Here is a 25767-nt window from a genome sequence, read left to right on the forward strand (position 1 = left end):
GCGGCTTTAATAAATCTGTTGAATGGGTGAGACATCCAGTGCTGGACACACAGGGAGAGTGTGATTGTATGACGTACTTCTTGATACACTAGATCATTTAACCCTATATTTAGCACATTTGCACTGCTTTAATTGAAGCCATAACCCAGTTTATGCTCTCTCAAAAGCTAATTACACAACAACATTTTCCAATGATAAATTATATATTTAAGCTTGAAATTGACCTGTATACTGTTTGGCTATGCATTATTACATGGCTAATTTACAACCCTTCCAATAATTGCATTAGTTATTATATGTATTTGTCATAACATTGAACAAACAACGCATTGCAGGGATTTATTCCTTTCCTCTATTCTTCATTTCCCAAGATGGCATGTTCAAACGCCCGTTGATCTTTTCATCTCTCCTTTTACACCCTCATTTGCTCCAATGGATCTGTTCTCCTCTTCTCTCACTCTGCTGCCGCTGACACAGCGCTGAGTTTAGTTCCTGAGCAGCCGGAGCCGTCGCCCTGGTTGAGTCCAGTCCTGGTTCTTCCTGTGCTACAGCTCCTGTCCTGCTCGGACCTCACAGAGCCGCTGGCCGACCGGCGGACACACAGCCTCAACAAGGAGCTGGCCCACAGGCTTCTGCGCCGCATCAGCAGACAGGCGGGGAAACCCGGTCAGGTAACCTTCAGAGCGGTTCTGCAAAGTTCTGGAACCATCAGCCAACTATCGATGACTCAAAATGACTGACCAGCCTGAGAGCAGACTATTTTTAAACGTCTTAGCTTGTTTGGCTGAAATAGTCGTATCTGACTGTTTATTATATGTAGTGAGAATACTGCTCATGTACCCATTAATAAAGTATTATTTTTTCGTTGTGCTCTATACTTTCAGCAGTGAGTGACAGATCAAATCTGGGTGGGAAAAGTTTGAATTTCTGCTTAAAAGTCGCAAAGCGCTTAATTATAACATCAGTCTAAGTATTATGAGAAAACTGCTCATGTACCCATTAATAAATTAATAAATAAGTCAGATACAATTATTTGAGCCAGATTCAGATAAGCTCAGACATTTAAAAACAGTCTGAGAGCAGACTGACCAGGCAAAATGTAATGCATGGGTTATAATACAATGCAAGTCGCTTTGGATAAATGCGTCAGCTAAATGACATGTAATGTAATATCACTATATTACATTACATGTCATTTAGCTAATAATGACAGAACAATGACCGAATAATAGTGAGAGTGATTCTAGTTGGACTTGAACACCTCTGCGTTTTGTTGAAATGAAAAGCCTCCTCCAGTCCAACACTAAGTGAGTGTGGAAGAATGGACCAGCTGCTGTTCTACAAGGCCCAAGCTCCCACCCTCTCCTTTTCTCTTTTAACATTTCATCTTCTTTTCCAGTTGTTGATTAGCTTATTTCTATGTCTCATCATAGATTTGAGCATGACAGACATTTCTCCTCCTCAGTCCGGTCCCCCGTTGGCTCTTCCTCTCACTCCGTGGTACAGCGAGCTCAGTGTGGCGCTGTTCTCGCTGCGTAGGGTGGCGGACCATCCGGCGGCAGCAGCCGAGTGGCTGCTGTCCGTCTGCTCGGCTCTGTCGTCCGGCCACAGCCGGCTGGGCTCCGTGGCCCTCATAGTGACCCACCTCATCATCGTGGGTGAGGAAGACGTCTGCCAGCTGGCTCTGAAAGCATGCCAGGCCGTCGCTGCCGCAGACCCCTGCCAGGTACGTGATCCACCAGCTTCACTTCGGAAGGCCAAAGTAAAGCTACCGCTGCCTCTTCTTACAATGTAGTGGCCTCAATTTGCATACCCATTTTTTAAAAGAGCATATCTCTACAACCTTAAGGTTTATTTGAATTATTTTTGTGATGTAATAGAAGGGAACACCTATGAGATTTGTTCAGATGTGTAAATATTAGTGTATTTGTTACTGGTTAATAGTAAAATGATAATAAATAAAAAGGTTTCAGGTTTTCCCCCCCAAAAAATCCTTTGAAGATGTTTACCACTTTGGAATGATGCATTTTCAGCTTTAATCCTCTCTAATGATAACTCCATAAATGAATATTCTCTCTGCAAAGTCTTACTTTGATGAAGTGAAGCAGAAGAGGAGTTTTTAGTATTGACAGTTCTGACAAAAGCTCCAAAATGGGCATTTAGGCATATCTGTGCCTTTTTGTATTTTTGTAAATTCTATTTTTAACTTGTATATCACTTATGGATGTTGATGATCTTATTTGAATCGTTAGAGACAATTGATTTGAGATATACAAAATCTGATTGACAGAACTGATAGCCAATAAGAGTCCGTGAAGGGCTGCCCTGTGGAAATCGACACCTGGTATACGCTGCCATTCCAATCTATTCCCCATGGTCATAACATCACCTAGAACCAGGAAGTAGATGAACGTATTTTGATGTGGAATTACTGGGAAAAAAACATCTTTCTTGGCTAAACAGCTCAGGAAAGAGAATATTTTTGACTGTTCTTTGGCTCACTTGCTCAGATGCTTGACGTCAACAGGACTCGCTTATATGTCCTTAATCTGTGGGTTGTTGGTTTTAATCTGAGATATTGTGTTGTGAGTCTTTACAGCATAACGTGTCGTAGAGTTAAAGCCAGAAATTCGGTGAAATGAGATGTCTAGGCGGCATTATCGGAATGTTGACATCTGGTAATGGGGGGGGGGGGTAGTAGGGCAAACGGGCTAGTAGTCTGTCAAAGCTCACAGACATATTCACAACTCATTGATGTCAGTGTGTAACTGCCGTGCTTGGAAAAATAACAAAAAAGAAACAAAAATATTTCCCCTTGTTATAATAGTAGGGAAAACACTGGCGTACATCAACTTGTTGCCCAGGTTCTGCTGCCTAATTCGATATGTGACTTCAAATATAACTTTGATTAGTAAATTCCTTAAGGCAGTTATTTGCTATGTCATCTCCCATTTTTACCTATGTTGTCTCCCCACTTCCGTTTATGAAACATGACACAACCTGCAGATGTTTTACCATGCAAGCTTAATTTTAAAGGGATGCAATAAATAAACTAGGATACTATTATTTAGTACTATTTACTTCCATTTGTTTTCAAAGAGATGCAGGAAAGCGGTGAATATGCCACCAGTGTGTCATTGTACTGATGGAGTTTGTGCTGTGTTAGGGTACATAATGCTGAACGTATCGGGTCGACAGGTAAACCTGGAGGAACTGGTGGAATTAGAAAGCAGGGCCTGTTTCATATAAAGTTTTGGTTCTCTCTGCATTTTATGTTGTTAAAGAGACCTATTGGGGCCGTCTCCCACTCCCAAATTGTATTCAATTTTTTCAGAAATTTAGGTGTTAAACTTCCCTTTTGTTTTTTAAACTTTATTTGAATAATCTGTTGTATAAATGTAAAGCAGTAGGGTGTAAACGATTTGGAGAAGGCATTCTGCTTTTGGTCGTTTGATAGGCTTAAAGTGACTCCCCACTGACCCTCTGGAACGATAAATGGAGTCACTAGCTGCAGAAGATGAACTGAAATATCACATTGTTATACTCTGCTCATTACAGGGGCTCGTTAGAGGCCTCCCAGTGTTCCCCTGCTGCTCTAATTGCTCCCAGAACGACACTTGGCGGCCATTAGAATGTGCTGGTGGAATGTTATTGGCATATGAGACGGCTTTGGGACTTCCCTCCCCAGTGTCACATGAACCACGTTTGCCTGCTTGGTATGCCTTTCGTTAGAAAAGTAACCCACAAATGATTGATCATTTATCTGCATTTATGGATTGAAGTTTGTGGTTTAGAGTCAACACCATTTCTTTCGGGGATTCAGCTTGAAGGAAAAAACATTTCCTTCTTCTGTACCCCACCGTGCTTCCTCTCAAGCAGGTGAAGTGGTTGCTATGCAACGGCCATGGTGCAGGGCAGCAGTAAGTGCTTTATGTTAATTAAAGGCTGTTAGACTGCAGAGCTGTTGACGACATGTGTCCAAGGACCGTGACCAGTTCCTATTTTCACTCTTTGTCAGACCTGGGTCCGTTGAATGGAATGGACTCAACAACTGGTTGCAGGGACCACTCGTGCGCTTCTCTGCAGCCCACACGTATTCAGCTTAAAAAATGATTTCAATCATTTGCAATCACGCCCATCTTAGGCTGTCCTTAGTATTACATGATGGGTGGTTTCATCCAGAACACTCTCAGGAGTATCAATCCCTAACAAGAATCCGCCCACAATCATTTTTGATAAAAGGAATTAGTGTAGATCTCCACCCTGGGTTCCTTTTTGAGTCTGTTAATGTTAAAAGGCTGGAGTGGATGTGGTGCATCATGGTTCATAATTACTTTGTGGGGATGTGTGGGCTCGGAAAATCTGTACATTCATTTTTCAAACAACTATTTGAGAACTCTGTTACAAATGGTGCTGGGTAGAATTTTAGGACCGAAAGTGTGTCAATCTGAGTACGTTTGGCCTTTTTGGGATACATTTCCTCTTCTGAAGTGCTTGATCCAACGATACTGTGTCTGCAGGTCCCCTCCCTTATTCCTGTTCTGTTGTTCAAACTTGGGAAGGAGAAGAATCCGGTCCTGGCTCACGCTGTGCTGAACTGCCTGCCAAACCTCGGGACTCACAAGGTACCGAGCACCTCTGCAGCCTTATGTTACATCATGAAATGCAAACAACCCTTGTTTCAAATAATCATCGCTGAAGATTGTTCTTTTTAAAGCCTGATTGATATTCTGAATGTGCACGAGCAGAGGACGCCGAGAGCTCATTTCAGTTGATCTTAACCAATAAGTGCTCTATCGTTCCAGTTCTGTGTCCCCGTGGTGCTGCAGACTCTCCACATGCTGGCCAGCACCCCCAAGCTCAGAGCGGTGGCCATGCGCCTCATGACCGCTCTTTGGAAGAAACAGGTCCGTGATGAGTGGTCTCCCTTTCGCATTGCTGTCCGCCTCTTCCTAACCACCCGCTTGGTTCCTCCCTGTCAGGATCGAGTCTACCCAGAGCTGCAACGTCTGCTGGGCCAGCAGGACAGCAGGGTGGTGGTGGGGAGGGACTCCCAGTGGGAGCAGATCCTGGCCAGAGCCGCCTGCGTCAGGGACATCTGCAGAGAAAGGTCATGGACGGGGCTTTCTTTGAGGGAAGACATTGGGGTCTGATTGATTTAATACAAAGAGCAGGGAGTGGATTAAAGTCAGATGTTTTACTTGGTCATTCAACTTCCACACGCTCATTTACACCACGTTTTATGATTGTGTAACAGGCCTTACCAACATGGAAGTGACATGTTGGCTGTCATCACACTTACTCTGAACCAGTGCACCAAACCAGACATGGCCATCCCTGCTGCTTTCGCCCTGCAAGGACTACAGGAGCTGTGTCGGGCAGAGGTCTCTCACACACACACACACACACACACACACACACATGTAGCCAACGTTTACTGCATGTAGAGTGGACTTAGCCACTGACCTCTATGAGGCTTGTCTTGTAGGTGGTGGACATTGTCTCAACATGGAGGAGTCTGGGACCCGGGCTGAGCTGTGACTCGCGTCCCCTGATCGTCAAAGCCATAGCAGAACTTCTGGCTCTGGTTCCCCAGCTCACTGTCAAGTCGGATGAATACAAGGTATGGTAGGTCTGTTCGATGCACTCGTTTTTTTCAGTTTGTCTGCTCGTTGCACAAGGGGCTATCACGTGTAGAACATTTACACAGCACTCTGGCTAAACTTTTTTCCTGTAAGAAAAAAAGATGTAAATAAATGGATAACCATCATGTCATTGTTTGCATACTTTTTGTGCAGGGTTTAAGTGTCTATAGAAGGTGGAACCTAGCCAAAAAGTTCAAAAATATCAATGCAAGCACTTCTAAAGATATGTACTCCCAAGAAAAATACAAGCACCTCTTATTGAGCTGTGTGCTGAGGCTGTGTGCAGCTATCTGAAATATCATGGTCAGGGGGATGTTGTCAGGTCTTTCACCATTGTACATGAAGAGAGACCAAAACCTGAGCTCATCGACAGACAACCCAGTTTGCAAATGGAGACCCTAAACAAAATCTGGCTGATGGAAATGTAACATTACTTTGTGCATGGAGTTCCCACAAACTTCTGATCGGCATTTCTCTTTGTGAATGGTTTTATATGCTTACGACGATACTCCGAGTTCAACAGTAAGCTTTAGAGCGGTTGATACTTTGGGACAGAGCAAGGCTAGTAGTTTCAACTTGTTCCCAGTCTCTATGCTAAGCTAGGCTAACCCTCCACTGACTTTAGTTGCGTTTACAAATTCAAGAGAATGGTCTTGAGTTCTTACACTCAGATTGTTGTTATATCTATAAATAGTAGCGCTGACATGTTTGCTATAACATAACCAGTGAGTGTTTATTCGTAGATGGATTTCAGAAAATTTAAAAGAAAGTTACCGTTTGCCTTACAAATGCTTTTTTTTATCATCCAGAAAGTGAAGGAGGAGGTGGTCAGCTTTCTCTGGAATTATGCTGTGAGCAAGGTATGTGCCCTGAATTTGTGTGTGATTTTTTTTTTTTTGCGGCTGAATATTTTAAGTGATTTTTTGCAGTATTTTAATGTTGAAAAACATTCCGATACATAATTTCAATGCATAAATATTCAGTGCTAGAAATTCAATCACCTTTTTCTTTCAATACCCGATGACACAGATTTACTTCCATGATTTGGCTCCATACAGCACATTCAGCACAAAGCTGCTGTTATGTGTTTTTTTTAAACCATGGATCAAATGTGTCTCTCGTAGCTGCGTTCTCCATAAAATGTTCATTATTCAGCTTTACAGATCCCTGAAACATTTGCTCAAACCTTACTCAGATAGTCATCTGTATGAAAACAGTCTTCACCTCTTACAGTCTACTTATATTTCAAAACTTTGAGTCATCTATGTGTGTTAAGTTAAAAGCTATGTATATGTGTGTGTTTGCTGTAACAGGATCCAGAGGTGGCCAGCTGTGGCTACAGGGCTTTAGCAGATTTTCCTGAAGCGGTCCACACAATAAATCTTCTTCCTGAGGCAGTAAGAATCAACAGTCTCAAGTCTATAACATTATATCACAGAATGAGTAGTTTTCCCCCAAACTCTACTTTCTGGTTAAGCAAATGTTTGTGCTTGAATGGAAAATCATTGTTGATGGTAAAAGTAGTGGATTGCAGCCATAACTTTTTTAATGTGTGTGCCGTCATGTGACCTGACAATGATGTATTTGAAGGTGAGGATGAACCACAGACCTCCAACTTTACAACTGTACAATGTACTGAATTCTTCGAAAATATAATTTGAAATTAGCTGTAAATCTAATATGAAGCAGTTTGTTTATCTGTAGAACTCTTGGTTCTACTTCTGAACTGTTTGTAGAACGGTTATTTAGTACCATTTGTGGATTATGATTTGACCAGCTCGCATCGTTACGGATCGGTTCTCTAGTCATTGCTCTTTGCCTGAATGTGGAAATAAGTTTCCTATTTCTCTGATCTTCTATTAACATCGTCTTGTTGGCTCTGCTGCTCTGTAGGCCAGACCAGCTGCAAAGGTCCCTGAAAATGAGGAGGATGAAACGGTGAAGGAGGAAGAGGAAGAAGAGAAAGATCTCTCCATACCAGGTTCATCGTATGTGAAGCTGATGGCTCTCACCCCTGTGTCGGTCCTACCAGGTATATCAGGTTGCTGTGGTGCTTTCAGCAATGGACAGTGTTGGTGGTTACTTGTGTCTTACAGACTCTTCTTGCAGACTCTCATTTACTCATTTTTCTTCTCAGCCTTCGAGCTCTTTCTGACCTCCCTGGTGAGGCAGGAGATGAGCCAAATGCCACGGGGGGTGTACTTCTCTGCCCTGAGGGGGGGGAACCTGCGTTCTGACCAGGGCAAAACCATGGCCGGGATCCCTTCATTCATGTTAAAAACGTATGAGAAAAACAAGCAGCCTGGGCTGAAGCCTGGACTGGCAGGTGAGCAAACCAGTCCCCCACCTGTGTGAAGGTTTAGCTTTGGAAACTGTGATACACAAATACCTATCTCGATATGCTGTGTGGACGAGCTCTCTGACAAGAGACTTCAATACCGGGCTCACAAACTGACAGCAATAAGCTAGCTTGGAGAGCTATCATGACAAACCAGTGTTTCGGCTGGCTACCGGTTTTAGTGGTTGGCTCAACAGCTGCAGTAGTTTTTCCAGTTTGTCAAGATTTCTGATATAAACACAATTCACTGCCTGCTCAATAGCAGATAGCAGTTGGAGACTAGTTGGTTTAAATAGATGACTGATATTGTTGGTGGAGACCAAACCACAGCTCAAAAGCAATGAAAATATGACTTATTTTGATCAGGTGCACACAAACACAACTCCAAGTAAATGATAATGTTGCTCCACAAGTTCTAAATGTGTTTGCAGACTGACAGGGGGCGCTGGTTCTGAAATGACAGGAGAGTTAGTGAACAGGCGAAGAAGGTGAAAACAAACTAGGAGAAACCGAGGTTTCCATTCTCTACTCTGCAGATAATGTGAGCTGCTGGGTGCAAACCCATGGTGGCCCTTTTTGCCCAGCTCAGAGGCCATTCATACCATGCAAACACCAGGTAGTGGCACAAACTACAGAGGCCTTGAAGTAACACTCACAGCTGTCTCTAGGGGCAGTAATTGGTTTGTCTATTCGGGACAAGTCACATGGTGGTGCTCTATATGTAGACGCTTGTAAACTAAGGTATACACGCTGATGCTTATTTGTAGGTGATTATTATTATTATTAACTGAAAACATAGCCATGAATATTATATTACATTTCTGCATACCCCAAAATACTACATACTGGTGCTTCATAGAAATGTGTTTTAAAATGTGTAGGGTTCTTTTTGTCCTATATGCACACTTTCAGTATGTGATTACAAAGCCTTTAAGGTCGTGTGTGTGTGTGTGTGTGTGTGTGTGTGTGTGTGTGTGTGTGTGTGTGTGTGTGTGTGTGTGTGTGTGTGTGTGTGTGTGTGTGTGTGTGTGTGTGTGTGTGTGTGTGTGTGTGTGTGTTTTAGCTGGCCTGCTGCTCTGTTACGATCTGCCTGTGCAGACAGACCGTGAAGGCAGACGGATCGATCGATTCCTCGTCAGTCGCAGCCGCAGCTTCCTACAGACCTTGGCAACCCTTATTCACGAAGTATGTATCCACCAGCTCCTCTTTGATTTGAACTATTTAAAATGGACCCAATGGAACCTGTGGCCTGCTTCTTGTTGGTGATGTGCAGGTGAACATCCAGCCGTCTGAGTGGCACCGTGCTCTCCTCCTCCCTCAGGCCTGGAGAGGTTTCATGAGCCGAGCTTTCCACGCTGTCCTACAGGTTTGTGCTTGGGGGAGCTGATGGATTGATGACATGTTTATTGAAGAAATGATCGACACTGCATTTGGTTCTTGAGAGGAAAGTTTATCTATCTATTTATATACTGAAAATGGGAGGAGCGCCCTAAGCAGAACGTTTATCCATATGTTCTTAAGGTGTCCTAGTAGGGAATCGGTTAGTATCTTTCCCCCCGGTCAGCTTTACCGTTTGGTTGATTTGATTTGACGGACAGAATCATATAGAATTTTACCCGAATGGTAAAATGAATTGTGGTTGTGTTTTGTGTCTTCAGGGTCGACGTGCTGAATTAGAGATGCTGCAGAAACGAGGACAAGAGGAGCCTCAGGAGCTCCAGTACAAACAGCACTGTGCCTGGCTGTGGTAAGACACACACACACACACACACACACTATTGATTGCTGTCTAAAGGGAGTTTGGCGGTAGCATGTAGTAAGGCCTTTCTAATCCAATTACCTATTGATACTTTGCTCGAAACTCAATTTCAGGATATTTTAGCTCAAAATCAGAATGTGTCTTATAACGTGGAAAAGGTTGATAAAAACCTGTCAATGTATCTTGATATATAATACACATTATATTATGACAGGTAGCAATTTTAAAAACATTTTTTTATTTCATGTCTTTTTTTGCCTTCATTTAAAATGGCGTGCTACTTATGTTCTTGAGAACACTGCTATAAATTCTAAGCATCAAAAAAGATGTTCTGAAAGGTGCGTCTATTTTACTATGGTACAAATATTAAAATCAACTAAATTCTGAATAGAAAATAAATTGCATTAGCAGAAGAAAGGCCCTCCGTTCACGCTGCGGTCTTCATCTCCTTCTTTCATCCTCCCTTCCTCTTCACTTTTCGTCCCTTTCAGGGCCAGAGATCAAATGGCAGACGTCATCAAAGCTGCTACAAAGTGAGTCCCTCTTTACGCCATTTCAACGGTAGAGTTTGCCGCACACAGTGTGAGTGTTAACCGTAGTGGGGGCTCTGTGCTCTTCAGGGACAGTCCTGTGGTTCAGGGGAACTCCATCCTGGCTGTGAGCGGCCTAGCTGCTGTCCTGGCTAAATATGAGAGCAACCTGCCTGGTGATGGAGACGGCAGCCTCGGGGTAACAGTATCACAATCTGTTATGTGATATATTACTTACTCTGTGGGATACACTACAATATTTATACCTATGGTAGGTTTATTAAGTTCACTTATAATTATTTTATGAATGCAAATTATGCTTTCATATGGAAGTAATTTAATTTAAATTTCACACACACTTAACATGAAGGATATAATTAACTAGTGTTAATAATTTCTGAAATCCTAGTACTGCGTGCAGGTTTTATTGCAGCAGCCAGTAAATTGATCTGCTTTTTTATTGTGATAGTTACAAACAGTATTTCCTTCTACTAATCAAAAATAGTCAAGATCATAACATCTCTCAATAATCAAAGATATGATTTGCTATTATAGTGATTCTTAAGAGGTGTCGTCAGGCAAACTGACAAAAAAGCCTGTTACAATGTGTTATTAAAGAAATAAAAGCTATATTTTGGTGATGATCTGAAGACCAAAGAAAACAAGTTAATTAAAATAAAGCCAGACAAAATAAATGACAACCATCTTGGACCTTCCACTGGTCAGGTACAGGAATGATTTCAGTCTTCAGAACAGGTCTGTCCCCCAAACAACCATGTGATCAACATCATGACGGGGAAATGAATGTTCCTCTCTGACTTCTTGCTGCAGGCTGGACCCGAGTTTGTACCCTCGGCCAGCTGGCTGGCCATTGTTGTCAACACCATGCTCAGCATCAGCAGCAGCAGCTACAAGGCCAAAGGACAAGTCTTCCCATGGTTCCTACATGTACGTCTCATCTGGGCTTTTTGTTTGTTCTATCATGAATATATAAAGGTCCCCTATTTTGATTCCAAAGCAGGTTTAGAAGCTATACAAACACTGTGAAACCATCTAAATGTACGTGTAGTCACTTGGTTCATTCAATGTTTTAATCCAGTTATCCATCTTACTCTGAAATTGTGTATTGTGAATATTGATTTAAGACAATGAGTTTGTGTTGATAATAAAGTGTGACTGAGAAATGACATGCAATGAGCTTTAACGCCCTTCCTTTAATTCCCCCCTCATTCCGTCAAAGCGGTCCTACTCTGGTGAGAACACAGCGAGTGCCATCGCTCGCTCCTGTGCCAGTCTGGCCTTGTCACTGCTGGTCCCGGTGCTGGTGGTGTGGCAGAGGGACGGTCTGGGACAGGTCCTGTCAGCGCTGCAGGCCGGCCTGCCGGGCTCCCCCACCGCCGACGACTCCCACGCCGTCCAGTTCCACTCCGGCCTGGCACTCGGCATGGTGCTTGCCAGTATGCACCACCAACGCCTCAGGTATGGTCCGAGTCTGTAGTAATGGCTCCAACACATGCTTCAACCCATCTTTTACTGTTCATCTGATTGTCTCTCCCTGTTATTCAGTGATGTCTCTCTTCAGAAGGACACTGATCTCATCGGCTCTCTCGACGCTCTGGAATGTTGCTCGTTCAACAACAACCTGGAATACAAGTGAGTGCTGAGTGCTTACTAGTACTAACCAACCAGTACTAGCCAATAGGGGATAACAATAGGCCGTATGGTTTACAACATAGAGTGGTTTCAAACACTAGTCAACATTGTCATAAAGAAACATTTTCAAGTTTGGTAAATTCCCAGAATTGTGCTCTTGTTTTGAAGCTATTATTTCCCATAAAGTCAAGTAGAGAAAGCCCATTCATGTCAGCTTCACTGGTCTTACAACCCAGTTTCCTTTTTCCGACCCCGTCCTTAGTACTGGCTGTGTGTTGGGTCTGGGTCTGGTGCTCACAGCTCTCTGCAGCAGTGGACATACGGACCAACATGTCCACATCACCCTGACGCTGGACAAACTACTGTCCAACCTGCAGGACAGCAGTGGGCAGGGACGCATGCACCAGGAGGTACAAACCCTAGTTTTAGAGGTCCAGCATGATTTCCTCGCCCTAACATGGTCTCAGTAATTGGCAGTATGTATTACTTTTAGGTAAATTGTGCTGTACAATGCGGTTTAACGTTACCCATTTATTAGAACAGGAATTTTGACATTTCTTATTTATTTCACTTTGACTGCGTCCAACTGTGCAGGTTTTGGCGTACTCTGTTGCGTGTATAGGCGTCTCGGCCTTTAATGGAGGACTTATTGATGCTGACAAGGCCGAGGAGGTCATGAACACTCTGCGCACCCTGACTGAGGAGAGCCAGCAGGTCAGCAACAACTGCACATGTTTAGAGCTTCACCTCAGCTGAAGCGGCTACATCCATTCCTTTCCTCCAGAGCGACCAGCGTGCACACATGTGCAGTAGTTAACTTAAACCCTTAACAGTCACACGACAGATGAGATGTATAATCCCTCTAGAAGCAGAGAGCAGCTGCTCAATCCAGTGTTTTCTGATGGAGAAGCCTGGTGTCAGAGTTGTAGGTACTGGAGGTCTGATGGAGCCAATAGAAGCACATCATCTGCAAAGAGTACACACAACGTTGGGAGAATTAAGAATTGTCTGTTGGAATAGCCACACAGCTTATTGTTAGTCAACATACACACGGATAATTAATCAATTAGCAATTAAAACATGCGAGACCAGAGTAGACTCATTAAACAAATACTAGGTAATCGAGCTCGGTTGAAAGGTGGTCGTATGTTTCTTTAGAAACAAATAGCATTGAGTATTTTGTACGAAGCTCCATTCTGAGAAATCTGTAGTTTGACCCCTGGTTTCTATGCTGTTGGGATGCTTGTGTTCAGACTCCAGGCTTCTCCTTGGCTCTGGGGCTGGTGGTCCACGGCCTGTCGATGTCAGGCCATGGCAAAGCAGAGGACATCCATCATCGTCTGCTGGCAGCTTGGATAAAGATCTTATTGGCCGAGGTCCTACATTTACATGAACTCTCTAATCTGATCTGTAATAGATAATGTATTTATACATCTCTCCTCTTTACAAACAGATTCTGTTCACATGTAGGCAATAGATCAACATTTAGAGAGAGCCAAAGCTGAAGTATACAGTTAAAACTAGTCAGTGCTCACAGTAATACAAGTACTGTAACATCTATAATTATGTTCAAGCTTTAATTATTATTTCACCATTAAGAGCAAGTTGTGTGTCTTCATGTTTCAGGGTTGTCCTACTATGCAGCGCCTGGCCGCCGCAAACGGCCTGGTGGCTTTAGTCGGATCGGAGAGTTCCCTGATCCAGGTAAGAGATCTGCTTGTGGACCTCTAATCACTCACTGGAGGTCCGCATCCCCACGAAGACGTCCCTTGTTGGCAGGGGAACCAATGAAACTGTGACTTGTTTGTACACATACTTAGTTTACTTATTGGATTAAATGATATAACAATCAAAAATAAATCCATAAATGCATATACTGAGTATTAGGTGGAATATACCTGAATTGGAAGGCAATCGGGGCTACGAGGCAAATAAATTGATTCCACTTTCTAAATATAGGGAGTGAACTGTTTATACTTCTAGTAATGCATTGATTCGCTAAGGCATTGCATGTTTCTTTCTTTCAGCAAACAAGTGAGGTGGAACTTTCCTCCCAGAAACAGAGCAGGCTGAATGAGGTTATTCGAGCCATCACACAGGTATGTCGCACCACAGATTTTGTTCTTGTTGTTTTCGACAGTGAGACTGTGCGCCGTCCGGCACTCTCCGCATTATTGTCCCCAAGTACTCCAACACGGTGTCAGACACCACATCGTCACTGTTGCAGTATTCCAAAATGAAGTTTCTGTTATTACAGATTTCTTCACTTCTGCAGGTATCTATTCAATATTTCTGCTTTCTCTGATTTGTATTATGTCATGTTTTTTGCAGATCATAACTTCCTCAGGAGCCATTGGTTTGCAGTCCAACAGTGCTTGTTTAGTTGGTCATTTGCATTTGGCCCACATGTCCACCAGTCACAGTCACACTGCAGGTAAGAACGGAGCAGCGCACCTGTGAACTTCCATGTTTTCACAATTCACCGGGATTCTATTCACTGGTATAGATCTTTGTCTTTATTTATCTCCTTGTTCTCCTCTCATGTTGTCAGTCCCTCAGAATTTCAGTTACCTCCCAGAGAAAAGCCTCATCCGATCTATCGTTGACTTCATCACAGAGGCAGGGAAAAAAGGTTAGTTCACACATTCAACAATGTTATTTTCTTCAACGTATCACACCCTTCAACAAAAGGTATGAAAACATATAACATTAATTCCCTGCAAATGCGTGACTTCTTCCTGTGGACCCAGGTCCAGAGTTTGCTCATCCTGCTCTGGTTAAATCGGTTCTGACCCCACTGGCATCGGTTGGAGCCAGCTTCCAGTACCCCCCCGTCAACTGGAGTGCTGTCCTGTCTCCTCTGATGAGGCTCAGCTTCGGTGAGGGCTCTCACACACACGCGTGTCTCTTTGTGCCCCGGGGCTAGCACAGCTAGCAGGCTCAGTATCTCTTTTGTCCTTGACAGGAGAGGATGTTCAGCATCAGTGTGTGCGGCTGGCAGCGTGTCAGGCTCAGTCCTCTCAGAGTGCCTCTCTCTTTCTGGGCCCCTGGCTGTCCCCACCCCTTGTGCACAGTCTCAGTGTAAGTTCCTCTTGAGTATTGAGTGAAATATGTCCAAAGCATGGCAAGTTATTAGCGAATGAAGGCATCAGCCACGCCCAGACAAGGGCTGATTGACAAATTGTGATTTATCGAGTTGAAAGATATAATTTTTTTCACTCTGTGCTCAGTCTTGACAACCACAGACTTGCTTAATTGATGCTAGATTTTAGCAAACTTGATACAAACTCATTTCAGTTTCTCTGTTAGACAGAGATACAAAAATTTTACTTTGCTAAAGTAAGTTAACTTTATTGAGGATCAGAAGTAATTCATAAATGCATTGTACAGTCCACAATGCCAACTAGTTTGAGCAAATGTGAATCCATTTTACAATTAAAATATCCCAACTTTGGGTTATTAGTGCTGTATATTACTCATAATACAGCAAACATGAGGATTTCTATTTCTCCTCCAGTACCAGACTCGGGCTCAGCTGTTTGAGAGCCTCGGCTTGTGGATGAAGCATGTTTCTGAAGACAAGCTGCAGGTCCACATGGAGAGTCTGGGTCTGCAGCAGTTCCAGGACGACCTCCGACCCCAGCGCCTGGCCCTGTGCCGTTCCCTGCTGCAGGGCCTCGCCCTGGCCATGGCCCTCCAAAACCCCCCCAATAGCTGCTGGACCATCCTCTGCTCCAGCACTGAGAAGATCTTCACCCTGCTGCCCAACAACATCCAGGTGCTGAAATGAAATGCACTGCTTTCATGACACTTTATATGTATTCTTCAACGCTTATACACAAGCGGATGCATCCTTTGCTTTCATGGTTAACACTTCAACTGTTATCTCTACACCTGGAATCAAAGTTCAATTGCTTTTGTCTTTTACACTTTAAATGGCAATTAGTTTCAATAGCTGCACATGAAATCATTTTGTGTGTATTTTATGATAGTAAAATGTACCTCTTGTGTCATATGATGTCACTGTCATTAGTCAACAGTGTTTACCCCTAGGTTTACAGATTTGCGCTCTCTGTTCGTTGGTGGGAATGTGGTCCATTTTGGACAAACAAAATAAAAGTTAAAATACTAAAGATGACACTAAAAAAAATACTGTGCAGTGCTCACACGACAACTATCTGGTATGCATGACCTGTTTTCATCTCATACACATTATCTGACACTTTAACTGTTTTCGTCTTCTGAACATTAACTGACTCTTCAACTGAGAGTTCAGATATTATTAGCTTATTATGCTTTCAGTTTAGATATTAAAGCATGGGTAGGCAAAGAACATCCTCAAAGCTACAACGTAAAGGTGTCTACCTAAACGGAGGTGGCATGCATAGAAAATGCAAAAGTCTAGTTTTCTCTCAGCCCACTTCAATTACAATATCCTGACAGGCATTACAGCTGCTTTCCCTCTCCAGCTGACATTTACCCTTTTATTCTTCATTTGAAAATATAACTTTAAATATGTGTTTAAAATTGAAATATAGTATTGAATCTGATGTGATTACCAGAGCATACACCATGGACATCCACCTATTTTATTTTGCTGACAATGCATTCATTTGTTTTAGGATAATGAAGTGGAATTGTACATGGGAATTGCCAAATGTCTGTCTGAGATGTCTGATGCAGAGATTGAAAGAGTCACCCACGTCCAGGAGGTATAGTATGGTGTGACACAGTGCGATGCGTAAATGGTATACTGTAAGAAAAGAAAAGCGCTTGTATCATGTGCAAACATAGTTGGTTGTTGGTTACAGTATGTGGTTAGCCTAGCTTAGCATACGATCTGTAAGCGGAGGGAAGCAACTAGCCTTGCTCTATTCAAAGTTAAAAGATGCACCTCAGAAACTCACTAAAAAAATAAAATATTTATTTCCAATCTGTAAACAAACATTTGTGTGGTTAGGTGGAGTTTAGACGGCTAGCATCAACGAAGCCATTATTGGTTGAATATAGCAGATGCATTTATGTTAGTATAACATGACATTCCAGATAACAACTGGTGCAGGCTGCTAGAGCTCTAGATAGTAGAGTGGCCAAAACTTCATAGTAGGTTTAAAAAGCTACAAAGGAAAGATTTTGCTGTATATTTGTAAATGACATTGTACACTCTGTCTTCTTTAGACTCAGATGGAGAAGACTTGCTTCGTCCTCGCTTACTTAACCTCCCAAGGCCGGGTGCCCCTCCTGGGGCTCAATGACATCATTGCTGGGGTGCTTCGTGGTTGGCCAAGCCGCAGAGTCGGGTGGCTTCTCCTGCAGACTTTTTACCAGTGTCGCTTGGCCACCAGCCCCAATACTGGTTAGAAAATACTGTTGGTGCATTCACATCAATCAGGACATATGTTAATGTCCACATGTCTTTTGAGAGGGTTTGTTCTTCGTCATAGGTGTTTCAAAAAGGATGGATTGGCTGCTGGAGCTGATGGGACACATCCGAAATGTTGCCTACGGTGCAACATCTGTCACAATTGAAGACACCAAACTGGTATGTTTTATCTGATTCATGGTGGAAGACTTCAGTGAGATATTTCTAGAGATGCCGGTGTGTCTTTGTCACAGACCACAGACGATGCTCCAGCAAGTAGGTGAGAGTCATTCCTAAGACTGTAACTCCACTCTCCGTGTCAACAAATAAAAAAATATATATATGTACAATTTATTTGCAGTTGTTAGAATGGTCTTATTTTGCACATTCTTTCTCCTCGTCAAAAATGACACCTACAGAACTCAACCTGATTATGCCAGTAGTGGCTTATGTATGGCCGGCATCAGACATAACTCACTTCTGTCTCATTGTCAAACTTGTAGTCTTCAGACCTGACTGAAGCTGACATTTATCAGACTTTACACAGCTTATTAAGAATTATGTTGCTTAATGATCTGTCATACTGATAGTGTTTTAACATCCTCCCAAGTTTTGTACCTCAAACTCCATTTATGTGACTCTTTTAATAGCATTTTATTGAAATCATCTGAACATAGATTTCCCTTTTTTTCCGCCAGGCCACAGACTTCCTGTTCCAGGTCTTTGCTGCTGCCGTAGTTTCCTGGGGGGACCACTCCATGCCCCTCCTCCTAGGCATCAGGGCCCAGTGGTTCCCATGGCAATCCGACTCAAAGCCCCAAACTCTGCGACATCGTCTGTACGGTGAGGAGTCGCTCACAGACCGCGCCCTGCCACAGTGCCTGCTGGGTATGCCCTGCAGCCTGGCTCTACTGCTCGCCAAAGAACCATGGAGCAGCCAGACGCACAAGGTTAGCGAGTCTCATATTCTGAATTTTTTTTTTTTTAAGAATTACTACGACAAACAATTTGAGCATGTCCTTGTGTGTGCCTCAGTTCATAGAGTGGCTTTTCACCGTCATAGAAGGTCCTGATCAGACTCTTTCAGCCACAACTGTCAGCACAGCCAAAGGTAAGCCGTGCAAACACAGCAGCAAACAATACTCAATGCATTACGATGTATTATTATGTGAATCTAAATGTTGAGCTCTTTAAATGACACAGAACTGTGTGTGTGTGTGTGTGTGTGTGTGTGTGTGTGTGTGTGTGTGTGTGTGTGTGTGTGTGTGTGTGTGTGTGTGTGTGTGTGTGAGAGAGAGAGAAATGATATGATTGAAGAGACAGTGGATTATTTACACCATATTTTATACGTGTATTGTCACATGATATGCAATGTAGAGTCTGGTGCTGGACAACAATGGAAATACACCTATTCTGCAAAGGATTATCTGATGCTTGTTGTTTCAGCTGCCCTGTTGGCCCTGAAGTCCTCCGCTGAGTTCAAGAAGAAAGCCGTATGGACCAGAGCATACGGGTGGTAGCCCAGAAGAGCTCTGACAGACTGTCACCGTGGCAACGCATGCAGGGGTTGCCATGCTGGACATGGCCCTGGATGTGTGAGGCTTATCCAGCAGAAATGGACCTCATCACAACATCTAGAGGGTCGTGTTCCAGCAGTATATGCTCATTAAGGTTCAAATATTTCAGGATGTTGAGTTCTTCAAAAGAAAATACAGATTGTAATGATCTCACATTGAGATGACATCAAACTCGCATCATTAAAAAAAATATATTTTCTGATGAACTCCAGGGGAATTACCTGAGAGACCTTTAAACATTGAGTCTAAGGTGTCATTTCCGTTTTAACTTGTTGTTCCATTTCTCAAGGTGGTGGTGTCTCTCTTCCAGCAGTTGCCAGACGGTCACTGAGGCCCCTTAAAAGAACCACACAACGGTACTGTTACAATGTCAGAGAAACATTTTGAGCTTATAGAACAAATCCAACAGCTTGCTGTCAAAAAACCAATGTCTACCGTAAGTACAAGACGGTTTACAAAGTGTAACCTGGTGTATATTTAGTCAGCTCCATAAACATTTAGACATTGCATTTTCCTCATAGCTCTGGCTTGGCTCTGTACACAACCACAATGGGTTTGAAAGGAAACAGTGCAGACTTTTAGCTTCAATTTTACATCCAAATCAATAGTGTAGGTATCATAAGACATTTCATATACGGTCCCTCTTTTGAAGGGATCAGAAGTAATTGGACAATTGGCTGGTTTTGGATTTGCATTTGGAATCCTTTGCAGTCAACTCTCAATATGAAGTCCAAAGAGCTGTTGCTATCAGCAAAGCAAGCCATGATTAGGCTGAAGAATCAAGACAAACCCATCAGAGAGAATGGGAAAAATAATTAGGTGTGGCCTAATCAACCGTTTGGTACATTCTTTAAAAGAAAAAATTGACTGGAGAGCTCAGCAACACAAAAACCTAGAAGATGACCGAAGAAAGGTGAAGGAGGACCCCTTCAACAATGGGCCAGAACAAGACTCAACACTCTCCAGAGGTAGTCTGTGTAGAAAGTCAACCAAGAGAAGACTTCAACACAGTAAATAGAGAGGGTTGTAAACCAGTGGTGAGCCTCAAACACAGGAACACTAGGTTGGAGTTTGCCTAAAAAAGCCTGTACAGTTGTACAAAATACAGTGGACAGATGAGACAAAATGTCAACTTGTACCTTCTGCATGTCCAAGTAGCATCTCACTTGCTGAAGGGAATTCGCCCAAGGAACAAAGAGGAAGTGAAGACAGTTGGTCGAGGTCTGGCAGATGTCTGTGTTCCAGACTTCACTGACGCATTTGCCACCGTATATTAAAAGTGAAAATTTGATTTATGTCACTTTGTCCATTTGTATGTATAAATGTCTTATAATTCCTATACTGTTATCCTTATTTGGACGTGAATACCCTCTAATTGTAGCTGAAATTCTGCTCTCAAAACACCTCTTGACTGTTTTGTTTAACATCTATTTTGGTTGTTAATACAGTCCAAATGATGAAAATTGTGTCTGTACTAGCTTTTGTTCCAAAAGTGATATGAGGTGATTGATGCTGCCTCTGTGTTGAGAACAAATGGAAGTCTATTAGCCTAGCTTAGCATATGTTCTGGAAGCGCGGGGGGGGGGGGGGGGGGGGGGGGGGGGCAATGCTGTATCTGTAATGTGTGCACACGCCCTACCAGCTGAGGTTCGGTCATGAGGATTGCGATTAGTTTGGGTCTTCGTACATTGTTGTTGGATTCCTAATGTTGCCTCTGGCTGTAGCTTAGGTTTCCAGATTCAACGTTTGAGCACAGGGTTTATGGTGCCAAATCTGACTGGTAGCAACCTGTTAAATAGTTCCAACGTGTCACACCCTGTAATGCTCTCGACACAGGTATTGGATTAAAAGCACCTCTTTCATTAATGAAACGTCACAGAAAAGACAAAGACCCCTCATCCATTTCTGCAGGGCTGCAGTATGAGCGCCGACCGGGCGCATTTTGCAATGAATAAAAGGGTTGTCAATGTGTATCTGGCCTTCATCATGATGACATATTGAATTTCCGAAGTAATAACTTTCCATGATCATAACTGCCGGTGAGTGTTTTAACATGAGATATGCCTTCACTGTCCTCTCCAATGCAGGCTAACATCTCACCAAGAGCCAGGACGGGCAGGTACACCATCAGGACCAAGGGGAGGCGGGTGGGGGTCGACGCTGTAGAATTCGAAGAGGAACAGTTTGGTGCTGTTGGCTCCATGTAAGGCAGGGCCTGGTATATGGTGACACCTGAGGAAGGAGAGGAACACATTGCTTTATACGTCTGTAGTTAAACCTCTGATCCTGACCCCACCAGCAGTCGCCAAAGAATTCAAATGTCATTTTTTGAGTATGGATTGTTATTATTTTCGATGTAGTATTTTCTTAAGTTTCACATTAAAAAATAATGAACGATTCTTAAGGACGTAATTGTACAGGACGTAGTACAAAATGACAGGAGACCTCTAAATGGCTTGTTTTACACAAAACGATGTTTCGAGAGTACATAGACCGTGTGCCAGTGAGGAGTCACACTGCCTGTGTGTTACATCTGTTCTTTCCCAACACGCTTCCTGACATGTTATCATCGGCTCGGCTTTGCCAACGCATTTCCTGCACACTTCCACCACTTCCCTTGTACGAAAACCCTTGTTGACACATTGTAACAGTGTTGCAGTATAGCTGATGATGAGATTCAGCTTGACCCAAATTCATGCCATTCGGGTCAAAATGCCAGTTTGAATAGCTTGATAGCGGATATAAAGTGTATAAAACACGTAGTCACCTTCAGTGGCCACTGACAGGATATACAAGGGGATGCAGAGTGTGTAGCGGGTCCACACCATGGGGATGGAGGGTCTGCCCATTAAACACAGCAGCTCATGAGGGTACCTGTCGTCACACAGCACACAACAGCACAGTATTACACAATAACCGACTGGTTAAGACGTGTTCACTATAACGCTCACGTCACACTCTTTGTTCCTAACGTGACAGTCTAGGGCAGGGGTGTCAAACTGGTTTCAGATTCGGGCCACATACTGCAGACAGTAAGGGGGGCGGGGGACGGGGGGGTCCGTACAAAACGAATCATCGATATAAAAAAAGCAGAAGCGACTGCATGGTGACCTTTCTGTAATTGTCACAATAGCCCAGACTTGGGCTCTGCCCTGGACGCCCCAGCAGGCCGGATTTGGCCCAACATATGTCGCCTCTTCCTTTTTCTCCTGTTAGGCTGTTCATGAGCAAAAGCGTGTAGATCTGCCCTGCAAGGCAGACATTTTGACATCATAGTTAAACATAATAGTTAGAAAGTGATGAACTGTGATAATTTAAGATGTATTATATTAAGTGTACTAGCTAATAGATGATATCAATATTATGCCTGCTTTGTTATGTTTACATGAAGAAGCTGTAAGCAAACGTGTGATCATTGAATGTATTGTATTATTAAGTGAATAGGGATTAGTCAGGTCAGTGAGGGATTTTAGATCCGGCCATTAGACAAAACCAGGGGAGAGAGTCATGGAGCAGAAAGGCAAGGAGCTGGGATTGAATGTGCAGCCAATCACATACCACAGCAGCACAAGGGACACCCTGCATATTGGAAAAGCTGGGCTTTGAGACGAGGCAGGCAGAAGCTTCCTGTGAACCAATATTGATGGTCATTTGAGACCTTTTGAGATATTTCACTTTTTAAATTGTATTGCTGTTAGTTATTAAATTCCTTGATCCAAAGTTTCAGAATCCCACAGTAATCAAGTGCTTGAAGCGGTCAAAAGACTTGCAAGTGCAATACATGAAGTGCATTTACAAAACTTTTTGGGCTACTGGGATGTCCAGAAACAGCATCTCAACATAATTTATTACTTCAGTATAATGTTACTAATGTTACGGTATATTCACAATGTTTTGTGGCAATTTCCTAAAATATCGCTCACTGTCACCTGAGAATTGCTGGCTTTATTCAGTAAATTCAATCAATGGACCCTATTGAATAAAGCTGGATTTGTTTTTTACAATCTGCATGGCGCCCCATATTGTTTTTGTGGGTTATGACACAATCTTTTGAGACGCTGAGCCACAATACACAATTCGTATCGATGCAATTTGCATCAGTCAGAGGCTCTTGATCTGTTGTTTGGATCCAGCATCAATACTGAGGAGAATAAGGAGAATAAGCTGCTAAAATTAAAAGCAGCCAAAAGTTTATCATAAAACCAAAAAAAGTTTAGTAGAATTGATGAGCAGCCAGCATCAATTCATTGCATGCATTTTAAATAGACGCAATCATCTCAGATTGGGCACTTTGTTATAAAATTTGAGTATGGTAATAATTGGCAGCCCAACAAAATAAATAACAAATGACTAATAAAAAACAAGGAGGCGATGAGAAAAAGCGAATATTCCACCTCACAAGAAAGCGGAGATGAATTTAACCCTTACACCCCTAAACTAGGGGTTGCGACCCCCAGAGCAGGGGGGGGGGGGGGGGGGGTCACGGCTTCATCACCAACCTAACACAGACCCTAGAAAGAAAACGAACAAAAGTGAAACCGGCACGAGGCCTTTCCATGCGCTGTGTCCGAACCCCACACAGAGCGGGAGACGGTGCAAACAGAAGAAAGTGTTGGAGAAACCTGTTAAATGTGGAAATATAGGTTTTTGCACTACTTCAATTTTAATATTAGGAAGTAAAGTTACTTAGGTTAAATATGTTTACCGTAGGAGGTCCAGAATATTCCACAGGAAGAGCTGGGCACACACCACTGGTTTACGCTCTATCTCCAGCATGATGACCATGATCAGCAGGAAGTTCTTCTCCATAACCTAAAACAAGATCCCAGCAATCCACCCTCCGCTTCAAATGGATGTGAAACTCTTGAATAAACATTTGACCATATTACGAAAACCACATTGTTCATTTTGAAGTTTTCTACGCACTTGGATGAAGCGAGGGAGGAGTCTGGCTTTCTCAATCCCATCTGCGATATGAAAAAGCTCCAGGATGGAGAGCAGCTGGCACAGACTCATCACAAGGCCAACAGAGTAAAATGTGTCTGCTAAGGCATCTGCCAAGTGAAAACATTAAATTGCATCATACATTTTTCATGAGAATTAGCCTACTCCTACTCGTGAGTTAAAAACAACCATGAAAGTTGGTCTCTCATGATGAGCTCAGACATCTAAAGATCCACATTTCTGAGTATTGGACCCTTTTTCATTTATCCCTTTTATTTGTGTGAACCTTACCTTCACCAAATGTGAGAAACCTGGCTATTGTATTAGCCAGGATCCATGTGTGTCCGCAGAACTGGAACAGGTTATATGAGAAAATGTAGGCAAGTCTGAAACTGAGCCTGTAAGGCAGAGAAAATACAAAGCATTTGTTATTCCTTCACACTGTACATGTGTAACCATCTGGAGCACAGCCATCTCTTGATGCTGTTAGTTACAATTATTATTTTCAGGTGGATCTATTTGCTGCTGTACTGGAATACTGTGCTTTATTATAACGGTCTGGTAGAGGGTAAATGTACTGTTTTGTATTTCTCTAGTCTTCCAACCATCCAAAGCTCTTTAACACTACATGTCATCTTTTATCCATTCGCACTGATTCACACACTAATGGCAGCCTCTAACGTGTACAGTGACACCTGCCAAGCAGTGACTAATTCAAATTCTCACACCAGAATTAACAAGCTGCACATTGGACCCAGGGTTCGAACCGCTGAACATCTGACTGAAGGACGACCCTGCACTCACTGATCCACAGTCGCCCTGTGCTTACAGTCGCTCTAAAGGTGACACCAGCACGTGTGTTGTTATTACATGTTTTTTTCGAAATGTAGCACTCACCCCTGCTTATAGACTTAATGCTAAGCTAGGCGCTAACAGTCTAATGCTACGACATTGAGCAAAGAAAAAGTATTCCCATTAAGTAGGTTTTGCTTCTTATACTTTTACACACAGTTGAGTGTGCAGACGTTCTATTTTTATGATATTCAAATGATTGTTACTTTTACTGCTGACATGTTAGCAAACTTTAGCATTCATGGAGTCATGTTTCTTTTTAAGTGACATATCAGGTCCAATATTCTTGCTTCTTTAAGACTCTTTTGGTCTTAATCAACTCCTTACAGAAGGTGAACTAAAATCGGTTAATTCATCACTACCAGCTTCCCATTGTCATTTGATTTGTTGTTAGTAAGTCATTATTCATTACGGTATTCTAAGATTAAACAATGATTGCAGAGAAGTCATACAGAGAGGTTTCTATTTCTTTTGTTCTAATGCCTAAAAAATTAAAATAATTAAAAAAACAATAATTGGGTTAGTTTTAAAGCTCTATGCAAATGAGATCTTCTTGGATATCAAGTCAGATACATTCCAACAATGGCAATTTGATATGATTTAGCTGGTAAATGCTTGAAAAAAGCTTTGTATGCGACCTGTCTGACATTCCTCAACACGGCGTGTAGAAGCAGAACAATCCTTCCCCAGGCAGAACTCAGACCCTGCTGCTGAACTCTCTCCATACCCACTTACATTCTCCCTCTGAGGTCTCCCTTTTCTCCTTTCATTTCAGATACAGCAAGACGTTTCGGCCCATAGTCCCAGGATCATGTTGTGGTGCAGTTTATGGCTCCTTGCACCAGTTTCCTCAGAGTTCATAGAGACCGCCTCCTTTAGTGATCGTCCCTCACAAACTGGTAGCCGAAGGAATGCTGCAACATCTGTGTTTTTGTCGTTCTTTGTGAGACGGATGTTTTCAGCTATTACTTTACAGCAAGTAGGAGGTGGACATGCCACATGGGAGTCTGCGTTGGATGGTCCCAGTTCCCCGAAAGAAGACCATGAGCGGAATGTGCCTCAGCACACACAGACAAGAAGAAGCACCAGGAGCAAACGCCCCAAACG

The 25767-nt window shown here is 42.8% G+C and overlaps 2 protein-coding genes across 5 annotated transcripts in view; one reads left to right on the forward strand and one right to left on the reverse strand.

The window, feature by feature from the left end:
- The window catches only part of focad (focadhesin), a 30376-nt gene extending 11406 nt beyond the window's left edge, over window positions 1-18970 (forward strand). For all 3 annotated transcript variants that reach the window (XM_037479127.2, XM_037479126.2, XM_037479125.2), the window contains 35 exons: window positions 478-671; window positions 1466-1726; window positions 4521-4625; window positions 4806-4907; window positions 4983-5110; window positions 5258-5384; window positions 5489-5623; window positions 6455-6505; window positions 6959-7042; window positions 7539-7677; window positions 7783-7971; window positions 9047-9168; window positions 9257-9349; window positions 9642-9730; window positions 10234-10275; window positions 10363-10471; window positions 11104-11220; window positions 11513-11751; window positions 11839-11925; window positions 12188-12335; window positions 12520-12639; window positions 13179-13301; window positions 13552-13629; window positions 13953-14024; window positions 14257-14359; window positions 14477-14557; window positions 14676-14804; window positions 14891-15006; window positions 15443-15703; window positions 16548-16637; window positions 17104-17281; window positions 17370-17467; window positions 17986-18237; window positions 18323-18398; window positions 18734-18970. In XM_037479127.2, the coding sequence (XP_037335024.2) occupies window positions 478-671; window positions 1466-1726; window positions 4521-4625; window positions 4806-4907; window positions 4983-5110; window positions 5258-5384; window positions 5489-5623; window positions 6455-6505; window positions 6959-7042; window positions 7539-7677; window positions 7783-7971; window positions 9047-9168; window positions 9257-9349; window positions 9642-9730; window positions 10234-10275; window positions 10363-10471; window positions 11104-11220; window positions 11513-11751; window positions 11839-11925; window positions 12188-12335; window positions 12520-12639; window positions 13179-13301; window positions 13552-13629; window positions 13953-14024; window positions 14257-14359; window positions 14477-14557; window positions 14676-14804; window positions 14891-15006; window positions 15443-15703; window positions 16548-16637; window positions 17104-17281; window positions 17370-17467; window positions 17986-18237; window positions 18323-18398; window positions 18734-18807 (4412 nt within the window). In that variant the 3' untranslated portion in view covers window positions 18808-18970. The remainder of the gene's footprint in view (window positions 1-477; window positions 672-1465; window positions 1727-4520; window positions 4626-4805; window positions 4908-4982; window positions 5111-5257; window positions 5385-5488; window positions 5624-6454; window positions 6506-6958; window positions 7043-7538; window positions 7678-7782; window positions 7972-9046; window positions 9169-9256; window positions 9350-9641; window positions 9731-10233; window positions 10276-10362; window positions 10472-11103; window positions 11221-11512; window positions 11752-11838; window positions 11926-12187; window positions 12336-12519; window positions 12640-13178; window positions 13302-13551; window positions 13630-13952; window positions 14025-14256; window positions 14360-14476; window positions 14558-14675; window positions 14805-14890; window positions 15007-15442; window positions 15704-16547; window positions 16638-17103; window positions 17282-17369; window positions 17468-17985; window positions 18238-18322; window positions 18399-18733) is intronic.
- On the reverse strand, window positions 12678-25740 carry hacd4 (3-hydroxyacyl-CoA dehydratase 4). 2 transcript variants are annotated; one of them, XM_062561909.1, is made up of 8 exons: window positions 25396-25740; window positions 24100-24206; window positions 23791-23918; window positions 23570-23676; window positions 21632-21738; window positions 20965-21096; window positions 19086-19200; window positions 12678-12892 (listed from the first exon to the last, which is right to left on the reverse strand). In XM_062561909.1, exons 1-7 carry the CDS (start codon window positions 25428-25430, stop codon window positions 19118-19120), a joined length of 699 nt encoding a protein of 232 aa, XP_062417893.1. In that variant the 5' UTR covers window positions 25431-25740; the 3' UTR covers window positions 12678-12892; window positions 19086-19117. The 2 variants fall into 2 exon arrangements, with proteins under 2 accessions (XP_062417893.1, XP_037335026.2); XM_037479129.2 differs by lacking the exon at window positions 12678-12892 and adding an exon at window positions 18850-18984.
- Between the last annotated feature and the right edge of the window lie 27 nt (window positions 25741-25767).

Source organism: Pungitius pungitius, chromosome 1 (assembly GCF_949316345.1).
Source record: "Pungitius pungitius chromosome 1, fPunPun2.1, whole genome shotgun sequence".
NCBI classification, from domain to species: domain Eukaryota; kingdom Metazoa; phylum Chordata; class Actinopteri; order Perciformes; family Gasterosteidae; genus Pungitius; species Pungitius pungitius.